The 17,419-nt window shown below is 38.9% G+C and overlaps 1 protein-coding gene across 2 annotated transcripts in view; it reads left to right on the top strand.

Annotated features, from left to right (window-relative positions):
* Window positions 1–17,419, top strand: part of XRN2 (5'-3' exoribonuclease 2) — a 46,980-nt gene that overhangs the window by 15,091 nt on the left and 14,470 nt on the right. For both annotated transcript variants that reach the window (XM_031603366.2, XM_031603365.2), the window contains 11 exons: window positions 364–499; window positions 3,925–4,032; window positions 4,108–4,197; window positions 4,700–4,772; window positions 7,787–7,870; window positions 8,628–8,725; window positions 8,816–8,895; window positions 10,503–10,559; window positions 13,009–13,077; window positions 13,176–13,310; window positions 14,568–14,695. In XM_031603366.2, the coding sequence (XP_031459226.2) occupies window positions 364–499; window positions 3,925–4,032; window positions 4,108–4,197; window positions 4,700–4,772; window positions 7,787–7,870; window positions 8,628–8,725; window positions 8,816–8,895; window positions 10,503–10,559; window positions 13,009–13,077; window positions 13,176–13,310; window positions 14,568–14,695 (1,058 nt within the window). The remainder of the gene's footprint in view (window positions 1–363; window positions 500–3,924; window positions 4,033–4,107; window positions 4,198–4,699; window positions 4,773–7,786; window positions 7,871–8,627; window positions 8,726–8,815; window positions 8,896–10,502; window positions 10,560–13,008; window positions 13,078–13,175; window positions 13,311–14,567; window positions 14,696–17,419) is intronic.

Genomic DNA, 17,419 nt, shown 5'->3' with positions numbered 1-17,419 from the left:
GGGAGCTACATGGAGTAAGGATAAACTGTGTCTGTGGTTGTGTTTTTGACTTGATATCCCGGCCTGGCACAAAAGGTTGGAAATCCCTGTATTAAAGGGAACTCATTTAATGTGAATCAGCAAGTGCTGGCTTCCAGAGTTTCAGATAATTCTGCTGGTAACCACAGCTTGTCTCAGCAGCATTAGGAAGCCAATTGATTATTATTAATAAAAGGGCAATTGGGTTGTTTTTTAGTAGGAGGGGAACTCCTCCTAATACAGAAAAGTAGAATTGAAGTAGCAAGTTACTAGCTTTGAATTTTAATGCAAAAATGTAAACAGGCATATAATGTTAATGTGTATTGACATCTGTTTGTTATGCAGGTTATGGGAATCTGGTTGGAAGCAACGCTACTATAAAAACAAGTTTGATGTTGATGCATCTGATGAGAAATTCCGTCGTAAAGTTGTACAGTCCTATGTTGAAGGGCTTTGCTGGGTTCTCAGATATTATTATCAGGTACTTATTTTTTTTCCCCTGAAACTTCAGTTTTCTTTTGTCTGCACCTTGCCTCTTTTCAGGAAATAATAACTTTCCATTCGTTATTTTTGAAAAGCATTGCTTTTCTGAAGATGTAAGTAGCCATTCTGTTTGACACTTAAGATTTGAATGCAGTTCATCCCTCACAGTAGCAGTGCTTCTTTCTTTATTAAGAACCAATGTGTGTTTCCTCTTTGCAGTAGATAGCAGTGCAGTGGCTGGTGAAATGGTAAATGGCAATGAGCAAATAAAGCACAAAGCATGTGAAATGCTAGCAAGGAGCAGAGTTGTTGGTCTGCTCCATAGATTGTAATGATGTTCCATGAAGTGCACTGTGATTGAAGTAATCTGTATCTGATTTAAATCTTTTGATAATTGAGATGTCAGATTGGCCTTTGTTGCACTGCTGGTTAATAACTAGTTTCGTGCTCTGAAGATAAAGTAAGTTATATTTTTGTGCACGAGCTGGGAATAGAATCTGCTTGGGCAAATGAAGTTTGTCTGTCTCAGTATGGTTTTGTAGCTCCAAGGCTTTGCCCACGCACTCTTCGTAGGAGGCTCACACCTGTTTGACTTGAAACACAAGCAGGGCAAATACCTTACATGCATGCTTATTCTAATGTGCTTTTTTTTTATTACTCCTTGGGAATGACAAAAATAAAAGCGTCTTCCATTCTATTATATTAACTTAGAGTTATGGTGGATGAGGACTTGCAGCTTAAGGCTGGCAAGTGTATTGCAGCTGATCTGCAGGAGAGTTGAACTTAGCTCTGCATATCCTACCTCCTGCAGAGGAAAAACATCACCTGGAGTTAATGGCCACGTTGGAAATTCCACCTTGGCAATTCCCACAATCCTGCACACAGTTAAGGTCTGCTGGATGCTTACTGTGTTCCTATTAATTGTGGCAAGATGTGTTCTTAGAGCTCAGTATGTGCCAACATCTCTCTCAGCTTTGTAAGCAAGTCTTCAGATCAGCTATAGACATATACTGGAAAACTGTCAGTGCAGCCTTCACTGTTGCAGTGGTACAAAACCCCTGCAGAAGGCAGTCTAGTTTATAAAAGAAGCTGAGATTAGATGTTCTTGAGAGAACACTTGTAAGAGGACTGAAATATCTGTATTCATTTGAAGGTTGTAACATTAAGGCTGTTGTATTCAAAGGAGCATGGGATGTACATTCATTGCTCTTCGGTGAGCGTGCTGCAGCCTTGTGCAAAAGGCATGGGGTTTTGTAACTATTCAAACCTTGGTTGCACTTGCACTGCTGAGATATTTGTGGCTTTAAATTATAGGAACTGATAGACTGATTTATACCCAAACTTAAAGCCATGTGGGCAAGTCCTTCTGCAACGTTGCCTGGTTTAGCGTATAAAACCAACTTAATGAGATAGCTCACTGTCCTTCAGAGTTGTGGACTGAGGTGACTGGTACATACAGGAGTAGGTGATTACAGTTGCAAAGAAAATAAATCAGTGAGGTTGATAACTTGAGGCTTCAGGCAGGACCACAGTGCTCTCAAGAAAATTGAGGAGTGCAAATAAGGTCTCGAGGAAAAGTGCCTGTGTAGAAAGTATTTCTGGTTTAGTAAAGTTTCAAAGACAAACTTGATGAACAAACACAGATGGTTAGGGTTTTCTTTGCTGGTTTGCTTTGTGTCCAGAGTACTCTAAAAGAAGGCAAATTTTTCTCTAGACCGGATCAAAAATGATATTGCAGATTTAAAGTAATGCAGCAATGAAATGCTTGCATGTGCTGCTGTCGTGTGTACTTGAATAACAGAACTGTTACTGTGTAAAGATACTATAAGCTGCTGTATGTGGGGAGTCTGTTGTACTAGTATTAGTACAGCAGTCAGATAACTTTCTGCCCATACACCTGCCAGATTGCATTAGTTGACTGTTGGACTGTAAGGATTTCAAGATAAGTTTCCTTCTTTTTAACTGTTGCTCACAATACAAATTCCTTCCAGTAACTAACCACTGCTCATTGTCCATAAAACATCAGAATCCTACGTGCTTTTCTACTCCTATAAAAAGCTAACGATGGAGAGCGTGTTCCACTAGTAGGAACATCTGTTTGGGGGGTAAGAAACAACCCCAGTCCACCTGGCTCCTGACATATACTGAAACTGTCTGAAGAATTGCATGCAGTAATTAAAGTCTCTGTAGCTTTATACCAAAAATATCGCTGGAGAAGCCTCGTTGACATTTACCTATTCAGCATTGGAAGTCAAAACAGTAGGCTTTTGTTTCAAGTGGTACTGCTAAGAAAAATAGCTGAGGAGGTGAAAACTTGACTTAGACCTTCTAGAGACACATTTCCTTTAAAGTGCACTGTGTACCGATGTTTGAGTTGACTTTCTTTTCTTCTTTTTAAGTATTATTTTGCCACTTTCAAGTGAATGCACTTTGTATTTCCTAGTGTTCAAGGTGGAATAGTAAGAAGGAAAAACAAAATGTTACCTGACATGTTCACGTCTGTGCTTTTACAGAGTACAAAAGTAACTAATTAAAGCAATAGCTTTTCAGCCTGCAACAAATACTGTTCAGATACTCACATGATGTGGAGTGCATCATATCAGGGTTTTCTGGTCCCTTATATTCTCAAGCTGACAGTGGGATTTAGCTTGCAAAAACAATACTGCAAACTGTGTGCTGTCAGAGAAATGCTACTGCTCTTGAGACCTCTGTCATGGCTTTGACTTGTGCAGTTATACTGTTAGGAGAACTTGTAAATTAGTTCTGTGTTGCCAACGCACATTTCCATGCTCTGAGATGTGCCAGAAGCTCTACACGGGTTTAAAATATGTCTAGTTGCTGTAAGCTGCTCTGCTTAGCCCCAGGGCCTGGTTAACTGTGTGGATAGACTGTGATCTCCTGCTCTTGGCAAGACATGTTTGTGTTTGGTTTCATTGGATTTTGTGTGTGTGTGTTTGTGTTCTCTCTCAAGGGGGAGGAAATAAGCATGAGGTATGTTGCGGTGTCCTGAAGTTTAAGGTTAAGATTGTACTGTAAGGTCTTTTGTATTGTTACGGTGCTAGGTCTGTCTCTTTGGCTGTCTCCCTTAGTGACTCAGACCTAGCACATAGCAGGAGTACTCTGGCAGAGAAGTCTATCTGCTGTTCTGTGCTGCCAAGGAAATGCCCGAGGTCTCCATTCACTATCCACTGAACTCACTCGCTCTAATCTGGCTATGAAAAATTAAGTCCCAACCTGAAGTCCAGAGTACCTTTAGAGGCAAGAGCTCTTTCTTTTCTAATTGTGGGGACTTCTCTTTCTCCTGGTTGATGCTGGGCTAAGTTTTAACAACTTTAGCTACTGGGCTGTTTGATTTCTATTTTATTTTATTTTTTTTATACTTCTGATTTGCCTGATTGTAATTCTCTTGTTTTGGTGTCCTAGGGCTGTGCCTCCTGGAACTGGTATTACCCTTTTCACTACGCTCCGTTTGCTTCTGACTTTGAGGGTATTGCAGACATGCCCTCAGATTTTGAAAAGGGCTCAAAACCGGTAGGGCATACTTATTTCTTTATGATTTAACAGCTTGCTAGAAATGTCCTACATCTGCTGGTTTACTTTTAACAGTTCAAGCCTCTCGAACAACTGATGGGAGTATTTCCAGCTGCAAGTGGAAATTTTCTGCCTCCAACCTGGAGGAAGCTCATGACAGATCCGGTAAGAATTCTTGGTTTATTTCTCTGTGTGAGGTTTTGCTGTTTTGCAGTTTTGTGTGATTGTGACTTGCTGCTTTTGACTTCAGGCAGAAAAAATAATGGAGAACAGAAGGGAACGTTTTTGGTGGATTGTAGAGACCATTTAAAGATCCTTACAAGTGAATTTTTGGAATCAGAGTTTTTCAACAAGGAAGAATCATTTTGTGACTTTTTTTATGCTTTAGTAACATTCACTTTCTGTAAGAAACTCTGTGAAACTCATCTGGGGAGCAGAGACCAGTTGTCAGGAGTTCTCCTATCCTACTTAATTTCTTGTTCTGATATTGTAGGTAATGGGAACGCCCTACCAAACTTCTTATTTAAATGGTATTTAGTAAAAGGTGTTTCTCTTACTCAGAGTTCTTTGCATGCTTTCTGACTGTGAGCTAACACATAAGTACATGGCATTCTCAGTCAATTCCATAATTGGTTTTAATGATTTTTTTTATTTTTCTCAAATACAGGAATCGAGCATCATTGACTTCTACCCTGAAGACTTTGCTATTGATCTGAATGGGAAGAAGTATGCTTGGCAAGGTGAAACTTGAGGTTTCTTCTTTTGAACTACAATATGTTGGCCTTTAAAAACAGGAAGAAAATGGGAAATGATGCTAGTGAGATAGCTACATGCCAAGTAGCAGGGGTAACTTGTATTACTGGTGTGGGGGAGAAGTATTTTGCAGCAGCTGTATTTTTGAGAAGGAATTTCTGCGAGTAACAAATAATGATTGAGAAACTGATATAGGATTGGCAGTGGTTAGCAGTAACTTCAGCAGCCATTCTAGATTTGTTAATTTGTTCTGAGCTAGATCCATCATTTTTCTATTTTTATTAGCCATACTATGTTATTGCCTCTCGTTGTCCTTGTATTTAACTAATGGATCTTATTCTGTTCAATCAGCGGCTCATTAGTACCTAGTGAAAAATGCTCAGGAATATAGAAATACTTGAATGTGTACAAGGAATGAGGAAATGGATACAGTATTTAATAGAGTCTCTTCCTTTAGAGAATATTAGTTCTAACGAGCTGCCAAATTTTTCTATCTGTTATTCAGCCAGCAGTGTAGCAGCGCTATTAGATGTATAAATAATGATTTGGGCACAAATTGAAACTCAGGAAATTCCATCTGAACACAATAAAACACTTTTTTTTTTTTTCTTTTGTGGGTGGTCTAACACTGGAACATGCTAACCTAGAGAAGCTGTAAATTCTCTGTCCTCAGAGATGCTTCAAATCCAACAGTCTTGGACAACCTGTGACTGTGCTTGAGGAGGGGTTTGGACAAAATTGTCCCCAGAGGTTTCTGCCAACATCTATGATGCTGTGGTTCCTTCTCTAAATCATCTCATCCATGCTTTGAAATAGCCAGCTAGAGACACCAGTGACTTAACTGCAGATAGAGAACCAAAATCAAAGGGAATAGACCTGAGTGTTATGAGATATGTTGCTTAGCATGTTTTTGCTCTGTGAGTTGAAGGTCTTTTTTACCCCCTGCTGTAATTCTGGCAACTGTCTTTAGTCCTTTTGTCTACTTATTAAATGTACAGTAAAGCAGTATGTTTTAAGTAGCTTCCATGTGCTTTTAGCAGTCTAACATTACTTTTCATTCATCTAATATTTAATTGCATTATAAATTCTTTGTTCTGTATTACCATCCAGAATTTTCATATTTAAGAGGCAGCTGTAAAACAAGAAATAGCTCCCAAGTTAAAAATATCTAGATAGAAATGTCTAGTGTACCTTGTGTTGTTGATACAACATCTGAAGATCATCTTATTATGGATGTAATTAAGCTCCTGAAGGTTCACCGTTGGTGCTTTTCATAATCTCTTGGGTTATGAACGCTCTGTTCATATTTCACTGCCACTCTGCCACTGTGTTGTGCAGGTGAGAATAGTTTGTTTTCCAGGTAGACTCATCAGTTTTCCTTCCCAAGTATTTCCAGTCAAAATTTGAATGTGACATAACAGGGCTCAGTCACTGTGGAAGTTAGCCCCTTCTGCTTGCAGAGCAAGAACAGTGCAGCTTTCTTACTTGTGGTAGGCAGCTGCAGACTGTACAGCTCTGCTCCCAGCTAAATGATAGTCTGAGACACTGTCAGACTTCATACTGACGTATTTAAAACTTTATTTAATGGCAGATGCATCTAAGATCTGCCTGCTGGTAGAAATGTGCAGATGCAAGTAGGAAACTATGAATATCATCAGTGGGAAACTCAGCAGTAAAAGCAAAGTGTTGTCACGGTCAGATAAAACTCTACTGTTTGTGGTAAGGGAAATGAAATTAAAAACTGGAATAATAACTCTAGATTAAAACCCATAATAAAGGTGACAGAAGTAAATCTTTTAAAGAATTTTCATGGTAAACTTCTTAGTGCTTTTTAGAGTTGATAATTGAAGAAAAATACTGAAGCACACCAGGGATTGCTGTTCTTCAGTTTTATCAAATATGATTAAGAGTGGGCTCAGAGAAGTGTTGTGAGATGTACTGCTTAGTGAGGAATTTTGGTCCTGAGAGGAGCCTGCATGTTACTTGGGAGTGAAACTAATAGCTAATATGAATAGTCCCTAATGAATTATATAATCTTTATCACCACATGTCTGAACACAGTGATTTCTTCCGTTGTTATCTCCTAATAAATTGAATAAAGTAGAATTGAATTCTGTTGGGAGAGTATCTTTTGCAAATGAGATAAATAATGACTGTCTTAATGACCTCATCTTATTCCTAAATGAAGCAGATATGGGTAGTGGATGCTGCTTCCAAGTGTCTCTCTCTCCAGACTGTGGGAAGGGAGGAGGATAGAGGAGTGCTCAGACATAAACATTCTCTTTTATCCTGTACTACTTTTCCTCCTTTCCTTGGCAGCCTGCAGGGTAACAGGCTGATTTTTTTATCATACTGATGGAACAGTAAGGTAAAGCATTCAAACTTTCCATGCTAGTATCATTTCAAGGATGGCCATTCACAAACTCTCGTTTATCATTCCTGAAACCATCGAGACACATCAGTTCAGACTCATCTTTTCTCTGTTCTTTACTACAGTGTCTTAGAAAGTTGAAATGCTTGGGCTGTTTCTTTCAAGCTTTTTCCAGTCAGTCATAGCTTTGAGAACTTTGGTTTAAAGCATCAGTAGTTGGCAGAATGGTCCAGCACACAGTATCATACAGCCTGGATGGTCTCAAACATAGCAAAAGTTTAAACCTATGACAATCATGTTTTCCCAAACCTTCATGCTACTTTTTTTCTTTCCTCTCTGAGGAGGAATACTCTGTTAATTTACTGTAATTTAGCTTGGTTTGGTATGGAGAACAACATCCAACGTTTGTTCATCTGAGCAGTGCATAGCAAAGATAATTTGCAGTAAGATAGTGCCACAAGTAAAATGCTTTACACAAGCATGTTTTGAGTTTGAAGAGGACAGTGCTTTTTTATCTTTGTTTTTTGTGGTGTTTTTCTGGGTAGATTATTTTTTCAGATGGTTTTCTCCTAGGTTGCCTCAAAGCAGTGTTTCCCTACTTGTTGAAATGGGATGATTTGATTTTCACAGGTGTTGCATTATTGCCGTTTGTTGATGAGCGACGCCTTAGGGCTGCCTTGGAAGAAGTCTATCCTGACCTCACTCCTGAAGAAAGTAAGACTTACACTATTTTGTTGTGACTGTGGTGTATTCATCAGTACTTGCTTTTACTACAGTTTCATATAGTTTTAAGCACTAAATGAGCAGGAGCTGAATTATGCAAGATTTATTCACTTTTCATTGGATAGTGTTGGTAATTAGAATGATCCTCAATGGATTTATTTTCATAACTTCCATTTTTGCTTTTATTTTAATGGACTTGCTTAAGATCTAACCTGATAATTAGATGGTCATGTCAGAATCTTCTACCAGTGTATGTTGTCAAAGTAATTGGTAGATGACTGTATTGGAATCAATGAGTAAACTTGTATTTTAAAATTAGAGCTGGTTAGCAGTCTGACTGTGTTACAGTGTGTGAAGCTTCGTGTTCAATCTGTATAAGCAAAATTGTGCCTTACTTCCAGCATTGTACAAAAGTTAAACCTGGTTAGCCAGTTCCTGTACGTAAAGAAATTGTGGGAGATTCCTTTTCAGTCTATGTCCTTGCCATCACTTTGTTCTGAATTCAAGATTCTTCCCACTAAGCACAGGATTTCCATTCTTTTACTGTGTGCTAGTAGTCTTTGTGACTGGGGGCATCGTGTTCTGTGCAGAGATGCTAAGAACTTTCAGAGCTTTCTCATAAATCACAATGAAGCTTTCCTCTGGAGGAGCACTGGTGGAGATAGCAATAGAATGTTGTGCTGGTATGCTGTGTTCCTTACTTCCTTCTTCTGAACTGTTACCTGTCTTCTTCATTATTTTTTCCTAGACAGAAGAAATAGCCTTGGTGGGGATGTTCTTTTCGTTGGAAAACACCATCCACTTTGTGACTTTATTGTGGAACAGTACAAGTCCAAAAATACAGAGGTAGGTTATATTTGTTCTTATGGGATTGTACAGATGATGGGGGTGGAGTTCTTATTATGTGCTTCATCTGAAATGTTATTTTTTCTGTAGCCAGTGGATATGCCCCCAGAGTTGTGTTACGGAATCCAGGGAAAGCTTACACTGAATGAAAATGCTGTTCTTCCAGATAAGTGAGTATAGCTCTCAGCATCAGTTGTTTGATGGTAAAGGGTACTTTCTTCAGTTACACCTGCATTTAAACTGAAAAACAACAGAATAACAATGACAAACCTAAAATTCCTGATAAGATGGTGTATCTAGGTTGAAGCCAAGTGTGCTTTCTGCTAGGATTCAGAGTAGGTGTGTGTATTATGATCAGTATACTACTCAAAGGCAAGAACACTCATTTTACTAGCTTATTATAGGTAAACCAGGGCTATATATTAAAAGCAATAGTGAAAGCAGTAGCCTTCCTTAGTATCATCATGTTGCTTTGGTCTTGTGCTTCTGTACAGATTCTGATTTAAGAGTCTGATGTGACTTCCAGTAGTAGGGCATGCTGTTCAAAGAAAAAAAAAATCCTGCTTCCTACCTGCTAATTTTCATTATTTTAAAAAGAAGCCCACATAGGGATGTACTCTGCTGTTTTCTGTTTAGGTTGTAGTACTAAATTCAGGAATATACATTAACCAACTGCACACATGTTTTTTTCCTCTTTCTGGATAATGCATTTATTTTGGGAAATCGTTGGTGTCGTCTTTGCTTTGTTGGATATGCATTCATTAATCTAACTTTGCTTAGAGGTATAAGCAGGTGTTCTGTAGCTCATTTCTATTAGATGCAGAAATACTCTGATTTTGTTGGACAGATAATATATCCTCGATCACACTCACTAATACACACTTCTTTATTCTTCTCATGGCTTGTGGAGAATATGAGCAAGTCAGAGCTGTTCTTGGAGAGAACAGTAATGCAGGAGCAAGAAAACTCTCTCATGGCCCTCCTTATCTAGAGCTTGAGAAATGTGTAGGGTTTCTTGTTTGTTCTACCTGGAGAGGTACTGTTTGCTAGGAATTCTGTGAAAACAAGCATTTATATTCAATCACCACTTCAAAATGTGTCCAGCTCACTGAATTTCATGCAGATCTTTTTAGCAAAGCATGTGTACAGTTTGATTTGTGTGCCCATGGGTGTGATGGTTGTGCATGGTAATGTTAACTAAGGGGATCCAGCTTCTGATTGATAAGGTTAATATTCTCTATCTCAACATGAGGGTGTAAGTTCTCTGGAGGGAAGAAGGAAGGGGTTAAGAAGCAGCTGCATCCCAGCCTATTAAATCTCAGTTAGGAAGGAAAGTCTTCAAGTGCTTTGTAAAACAGCTGCTAAAAATATTTATTTCTTCAGAGCCTTTTTTCCCTGAGAAGTCAGTTTGTGTCCATGTCTGCTCTGCTCTTCTCCTGCCCTCTCAGAACCTGCTGGCTTGTAATAATCAAACTGATGTGGAAAGGTTTCTGAGGCACAAAACAGTCTTAACTCTTAAACACTTGGACAGTGGAAAATATGCAAATCCACTGTTGGACATAAGTGAGAATGCACATGAATGATCAGCTGCAGAAGTAAGATCATTAAGAAATAAGAATTCAGTAATTCCACTGCTTTATACAGCAATTTGGTGTGGAGAAAAGACAAGCTTATTTTAAGATCATTTACTTGATAGAGACTTAACTGACATCACAGAGAAAGTGGTGCAGATGCTGAAAAGTTTGTGACATTTTAACAGAGCCTTTTCTCTTACCAGGACAGTAGAGTCTCCTGTTCCAATGCTACGTGATCTTACACAAAATTCTGCAGTCAGGTAAGGAAATTTTGGGTTTTAATACATTGTTGTACAGGGTGCAGTAAGAAAACTCAGTTTAACCTCTTTTGTAGTTTTGAATCTGCAGCAGAATTCATCTCAAGAAAAAATGGAACTTTTGTTTTAAATTCTTTTCATTTTCGAATTCAGAATAGAACGTAGTCATGTTTGGGTCATGATGGTAAAGCAGAGTGTGTGGTGGCATGCCCATTGCAGGGGTATCTGAAGTGATTGCTTCTCAGTGCATCAGACCCAGTGGTTTACATCCCCTCAGAAAGTGCCTCATCTTGTCTGCTTTTACTTTTTTGCTTGTTTTTTTTTTTGTAACTTCTGGATCTTTGGCAAGCAAAGAACAGCACCGATAGAACTCTGTATTCTCTCTCAAGCCTTTTAAATGAAAGAAAACCTAACTTCCATGAGACAAGCCTCTGAGATAGAATTGGATATTGATTTTTATCTTTTCCAGCTCTTTTTTTTTTTTTTTTGCTGGTTGGATTTTTATCTACTTTAATTGCTAACAATTCCCAGACAGCGTCTGAGAATATAAGCTTTTTGTATCTTAGAGTTCAGCAATAAGGAGCTGTTTCTTTTTTTTCTCACTGAGTGGCTGGGTTCCCTGCCTTGTAGAAAGGAACTCTCTTTACATAAGTTGTTTCTACTGCTAGGATTTTTTTTTTTTGCTATTTCTTATTCTAGTACCTTCTCACTTCTGGAGATGGGTTCTCATCAGCTTCCTGTCTTACAAGTCTTGGTTACAGAGGGGTTCTCCTGATCAAGTGAACCTTTTCCATCCGCACGTTATTCTTGGGGCAAACCCACCTGATAGCATTTTTCAGCCCTGCAAGTGTTGGATGTTCTCTTTGAGGCATGTGGTACCTATCAGTCTCTTTAAAAATCAGATCCTAATGTGTTAGATTCAAAGCTTCACCCCAACAGTATGGCTTGGTTTGTTTTTTTCTTTTTGTCCTCCTAATTGCAGAATATATAGCAGTAATTCTGTCTTTGCCTGACTGTGGTGTTTGGGGGGGTACTAAGAAACTTCATGATGAATAAAAAAAATAATGTAGAGTTTTTACAGGGGTAAATCTTGTGGTCACAAATGATGCGAATGGCTCTTGTACTCAACAGCAAATTTCTGTACGCATAGCGTGTTATGTCTTTCTCACTTAATTTGGCACAGTAGAGTATGTATTTAATACTTGAGCCTGTAACTGCTCGTGTCTTGTGCCACGTAAGGTACTTGAGACACTGAAAATCACTTGTGATCTGCTTGAGTAATTTTTTTTCCTCAAAAGAGGCATAACTTGGTTCAACTAGTGCAACTATTTAGGGGCTATAAGAAATGTTAAATTGTGGATTGTCAGGGTGTTGTTGAAAGGATGTTCTGAAATGAGAACATCACTGAGCCATGAGTAGTTGTTCTTTGTTTCCCATCTGCCACTGTCAGGAAGTTTGAATTGTTTTATGCTGCTGTCTATTCCTCTGTTGCAAAGATTTTTCTTCCTGTGCTTTGAGATGGTATGAGTAGTCATGGTTTGACTCTTCAGTTCTTTTGACTCTGATTGAATTTTCCAAGGGACCATTATTCTCTTTCCTTGGAGTCTAATTCATTCTCTGTTTTGGGGAAAGATAAGTTTATTTCATCTGGAAGAGTGAGATTAGCCTGCTTAGTGATTTGCTTTTCTCTTTCTTGGCATCCCTAGCATTCTTCTGTATGAAATGGTTGATAGTGAGAGAACAGGAAGCAAGCAAGCTGGTCCTGTGTACTTCAGAATTCTTCCTGGCAGCTGGTGGAATGTGGATACTTAAACCAGGAGACTGGAGTGTGGACAAATTTACCAAAAGCAAACCCAAACTGCTACAAAATGCATTCTACTAGCATAAAATAATTTTCCAGCCATGTTTTGTTCTTCGTTTGGGTAATGCTAGACAGCTCAAAACAGATGTTCTTTGAGATGTCACTGAAAAAAACATATACATATGTTTTTGTAAAACTACATACAAGTACAGAGCTGCCTTTGGGAATAAAAAGTCCCTGCTTCCAAGTTCAGTACGTCTGTGAGTAGATTGCATAGCAAGGATGGGAAAGTTAACAGTTTGCTATGGTATCCTTTGACCTTAATCAAGTACAAGTGCTTTTACTAGAAGATCTGTTCTCCCAGATCTGCAAAAGATACTTTCGTTACCATACATATGACTAACTGTTTTCTAAACATCAAGTTTTCTTTTGGATGGAATACTGACGCAGCGGAGGAAAAACATCACCCCGTAGAAAACAACGTAGAGATCCAACTCCCTGTAGTCAACACACCCAGGTGTTTTACAGTTTAAGTCGTAGGTTCTTCTATCTTCTGTTATGCATGTCAGTGTTAATTGACCAGCAAGTAATTCTTTCATCTTGCTTGTCTTAATTCTCAAGTAAACACATTTCTCAAATATTTTCTTGCAGTATCTCTTTCAAAGATCCACAGTTTGATGAAGATTTTATTTTCAAGGCTATTGTGTTACCTGGTGCAAAGTAAGTATTGGTTGTGAGATTTTAAGTAATTGAATTTACTTTCATTAATCTGAGCATTTGCTCTGGTAACTACTTACGAAACTATTTTTGATATTCAGGAAACCTCCTCCAGTTCTGAAGCCAGGAGATTGGGAAAAGACCAACAATGATGGCAGGCCTTGGAGACCACAGCTTGGTTTTAATCGAGACAGAAAGCCAGTCCACTTGGACCAGTCAGCATTTAGAACTTTAGGGTAAGCCTGGCAGTACTAGTGACTATGCTCCTTTATTTTTCCCCTTTTAAAAACAAGAAAACAAAAACCCAAACAAACATGTAGGGATTGAGGAAAGAAAAACAGATCAGATGCTGATGTTCCATACTGGAAAGTCTGGTGTGTGATTATTTGTATTCAATGTTAATAAAAATCAGGCATGATAATTTTGCAGTAGTACCTTGCATAGTTGTTTATACTGAGGGCTGTTTTTTCTACAAAATATTTCTTACTAGCTTTCCTGTTTTATTTCTTTTTTCAACTTGTTTGCTAGATACTCTCTTGAAGTACAGAAGATACAATGAGGATATTGCACACAAGTGGTAGTTAATACTATTACAAAGCCAGGAATGTCTTTCATGCTTTTAAAAATGAGGGGTTTTTACAAACCTTTATTTAAAGCACTTGTGTTACACCCTACAATCCGTTTGATTGTCATTTTTCAAGGCGTTTTCAGAGTCAGTTTTTATTAGTTCTCCAAAAGTCAAGATAACTTTCATTCTGTGCTCTGAAGCATTATTGTATGACAACTAAGAGGGAATGAGCTGGGGCTGTGTATTACAGATAAAATGAAACGTTGTTCCCTTACTGGGAAGTACAGGGAGCCATATGTCTCTCAGAGCCTGAACAGAGAATGTTTTAAAGTACATTGTAATACTATCAAATAAAAGTAAACTGTGAGTCTCTCTAGGAAGAGAAAATACTTTTTTTTATTTTATTTTGCCTCATCTTATCACTGTAGAGGAGCTGGAAGAAGAAAAAATAACAACCTTTCTTATATTCATGCATTAGAAAGCATAATTTGTTCCACTACTATTATTTGTGAACCAAAAAGTTACATTCCTGATCACATATGTCTGCCACCCTGAAATGCAATTTAATAAGACACTAGGATGTCTTAATGCGAATGCAGTTCCACACAGGCTTGACAAACATTGCCTTCAGTGTTAGCAGTTCACTCTTACTGAACTCTTACAGTGTTTTTTTTTTTTTTCCTCCTATTTACTGGGACTTGCTATAGAATTTTGAGTGTTTGTGCTAGCACCAGCTCACAAAGTGTATGCTTTGTTTGTGGTGTGCCTGGCACCCTTATACATCACCACATCGTGTTTGTTGCACATCTCCACTGATGCACTGGAGAGAGCTGGGTATTTAAAGGACTAGGTAGCAGCTGTGCTGTAAGATGGCATTCGTGAAAACATCCTATTCATTCTCCTCTTCATTTCTTACCCACAATAGCCATGCAATGCCAAGGGAAAGAGGGATGCCAGGAATGTATGCCAATGCAGTACCTCTTGGAGCTTATGGGAGCCCATACACCCGGCCTCTTATGAGTGGGCAGCAGCAGATTCCTAAATTGCTGTCAAGTAAGTGAGTTCTGCTATATACGTTTCTGAGTTTGAAAAATGAGTTGGATTTTGGTCTGTTGTGCTATTGCAGGTAACAAGTAGAATCAGGAATTCATCCTGTAGGAGGTGTGTTTTGCCTGCTTTGATGTTCTGACAACAGTGAGAGTTCAGGCAATGCATTTCTCTACACTCTTTAATGGTTGTACTCAGGTATGGTATATTTGGTGCCCTTGCCCAATGAGGTGCTGAATTTTAAACACTTTTCATATCAGTGAATGGGAAATGTTTTATATTGCTTCATTTGATGCTTTGTTACAGAGATTCAGCCAAGAAGCAAACATCATTTCCTTCTTTTGCCTGACCACCTTCTGCTTTTTGCAGAAGAGACTTATTTTTCCTATGAATTAGCACCAGTGTGAGCACTGCTTTTTAAAAACAATTATTTATTATTTACATTTCTTCAAACTTGTTGAAATGACACAACATAGTGTGCGTTGTTCACTGGGAAAATCTTGGTGTTACTTAAAGCAATTTGGCTTTGTTTAGTCTTGACTAGCCATGCTGTTTAGAGCCCAACCAGGTAGTTTCCTTCTGTGAAATAGTAGCACGATGCTGGAAAAAAAATCAAAATATGCTAGAAGAAGCATTTTTGAAAACCTTTTCTTCCCTTCAGCTGTTGGTTAATTGGCATCAAATTGGTGGTGGGGGGAAACCGTTTGAGTTAAATCAAAATAATTTTGTGATTGGACTTAGTTAAATATCAAGGCATGATTTGATATTAACATGACTTTTCTCCAAACATATGCCTTGTGTCAGTTATGCTTTTGCAGAGTCCACAACTGCAACAGAGCTTTTTGTGTGTTTGAAAATTGGGAAGCAAGGTGATTAACCTTGGGCTGCTCTTCTGTATTACTTTTCACTACAGCAATTCCAAAAAAGAAACGTACTGAAACAGTTTTGATTCTAAAATGCAAAGCTGTACCTGTAAGCAGGATCCCACTTTAAATACTGTGCCTGCTATTCAAATTGCATTTTTTTCCAATAAGGTTTTTAGTGTCTGTTATGCTGAGTGTATTGGCTGAATTTCAACATCACAGCATCTGTGGAATTAGCATTTTGATGGCTTGTGTTTGGAGAGAGCAACAACTGTGGTGTCTTGCAGAGTTTGCTCCTGCTATGCGTGGACTGCCCAGCCCCTTTTGGAGGTGTTTGGTTCTGTCCTTTCCTATATACCAGTCTTACTTTGGGCCATCTGCTTCAGTTACTTCAGAGTTACAGTAGAGCTTTTCATCTTGTCTCTTTACATGTGATTATGAACTGCATTTCTGTAATGGTGGGATTGAAACAGGAGGAAACAATGTTAAACTGCCCAAAAAGGTGCTTTAAACTTAAGTTGTAATTATTTAGCTGAATTCTTATAATATTGAACTTATACGTATGTTTGAAGTTTCAACAGCTGAAATAGCTGAAGTTCAAACTCCAGCATCTTGTCATATGTAGCAAACCAGATTGCTGCATAGCAAGGCTTTCATACTACTTTCAGCTGACTTGTATATCTTGACTGCGTGGGGAACAGCAAGTAGTACCATTGGCCATACTGAGTTAAACTTATTGCCCAGGTCCCAAGTGGATGAACTGTGCTGGAGTGGGGCATGCAGAAATCTTCCTGTGTGAGGAACCGGATTGGCTGGAGGCACAGATTGAGTATGAGTTTGGAGCTATTAACTTTGTTTAAAGGAAAACAGGTGGATTTTTGGAGTAAGCAAAAATATGATCTCTAAAGAAGAGAGAAGTGGGACAACCAGACTGGCATCATGTTTTTGTATTTCTCTCCAAGGAGAGAGAATGTGTGGTTTTGTGGGGAGAAAAAGGATTCATGAGTCCGTAGGTTCTCCCCCATAGTGTTGTTCATGTCTTCTAAAACTTGAACTTTCTGAAAAACAGTTATTTTAAAACAGTTTTGTGAGCCTTACATACGTGGAGCTTATCTTGCCAATTAGATACTTATAAAAGCTCTCATCCTTGGGACGATTGAGCACCTTGTGTTGTGTAGGAGATGCTCCAAATGCAAATATGCCTCAACTCTGTCATTCTTTCAAATTGAGGAGGCTTGAATCCACTGATCAGTGTGGAATCTCAGCACAGCTGTTGCTCCGGGGGCTTTCTTTCACACATCCCATTCTCTCCTCATCTCCTGCCCCTTCCTCATTCTCATATTGCTTCCCCAGTCCTTGCATCCCCACTTGCTGTTCTGTGGGTATGCTTGACAAACCTAAAAGCCTTTTTTTCTGTCCTTTCCTGTTGTGCCTTTTCCTTCCTGCTTCATTTTCCATCGAGCAGGGACTGATCTATTGTTTGTGCATTAAAAGGTTGCCAGGTCAACTTGTTGGTCCTTCCAGCTCCGTTGCGGTGTGTTGCCTCCTGTCCTGCTATCTGGCTGGTGGGTGAGGAGGACCAGTCAGTGCATTGTGTGCTTCAGCTTCTCTTTCCCCAGGTTAAGAATGGGATCTGCTTAAACCATTTAAAAGCACCTGTGAAATCACAGAATCACTAAGGTTGGAAAAGACCTATAAGATCATCCAGTCCAGCCATCCACCTATCACCAATGGTTCTCGCTAAACCATATCCCTCAACACAACATCCAAACGTTCCTTGAACACCTCCAGGGAAGGGGATTCCACCACCTCCCTGGGCAGCCCATTCCAGTGCCTGACCACCCTTTCAGAGAAGTAGTATTTCCTA

This window comes from Phasianus colchicus, chromosome 2 (assembly GCF_987193195.1).
Source record: "Phasianus colchicus chromosome 2, bPhaCol1.hap1.1, whole genome shotgun sequence".
NCBI lineage: Eukaryota > Metazoa > Chordata > Aves > Galliformes > Phasianidae > Phasianus > Phasianus colchicus.
The sequence above is the reverse complement of the archived record's forward strand: the minus strand, read 5'-3'. Positions and strand labels throughout refer to the sequence as shown.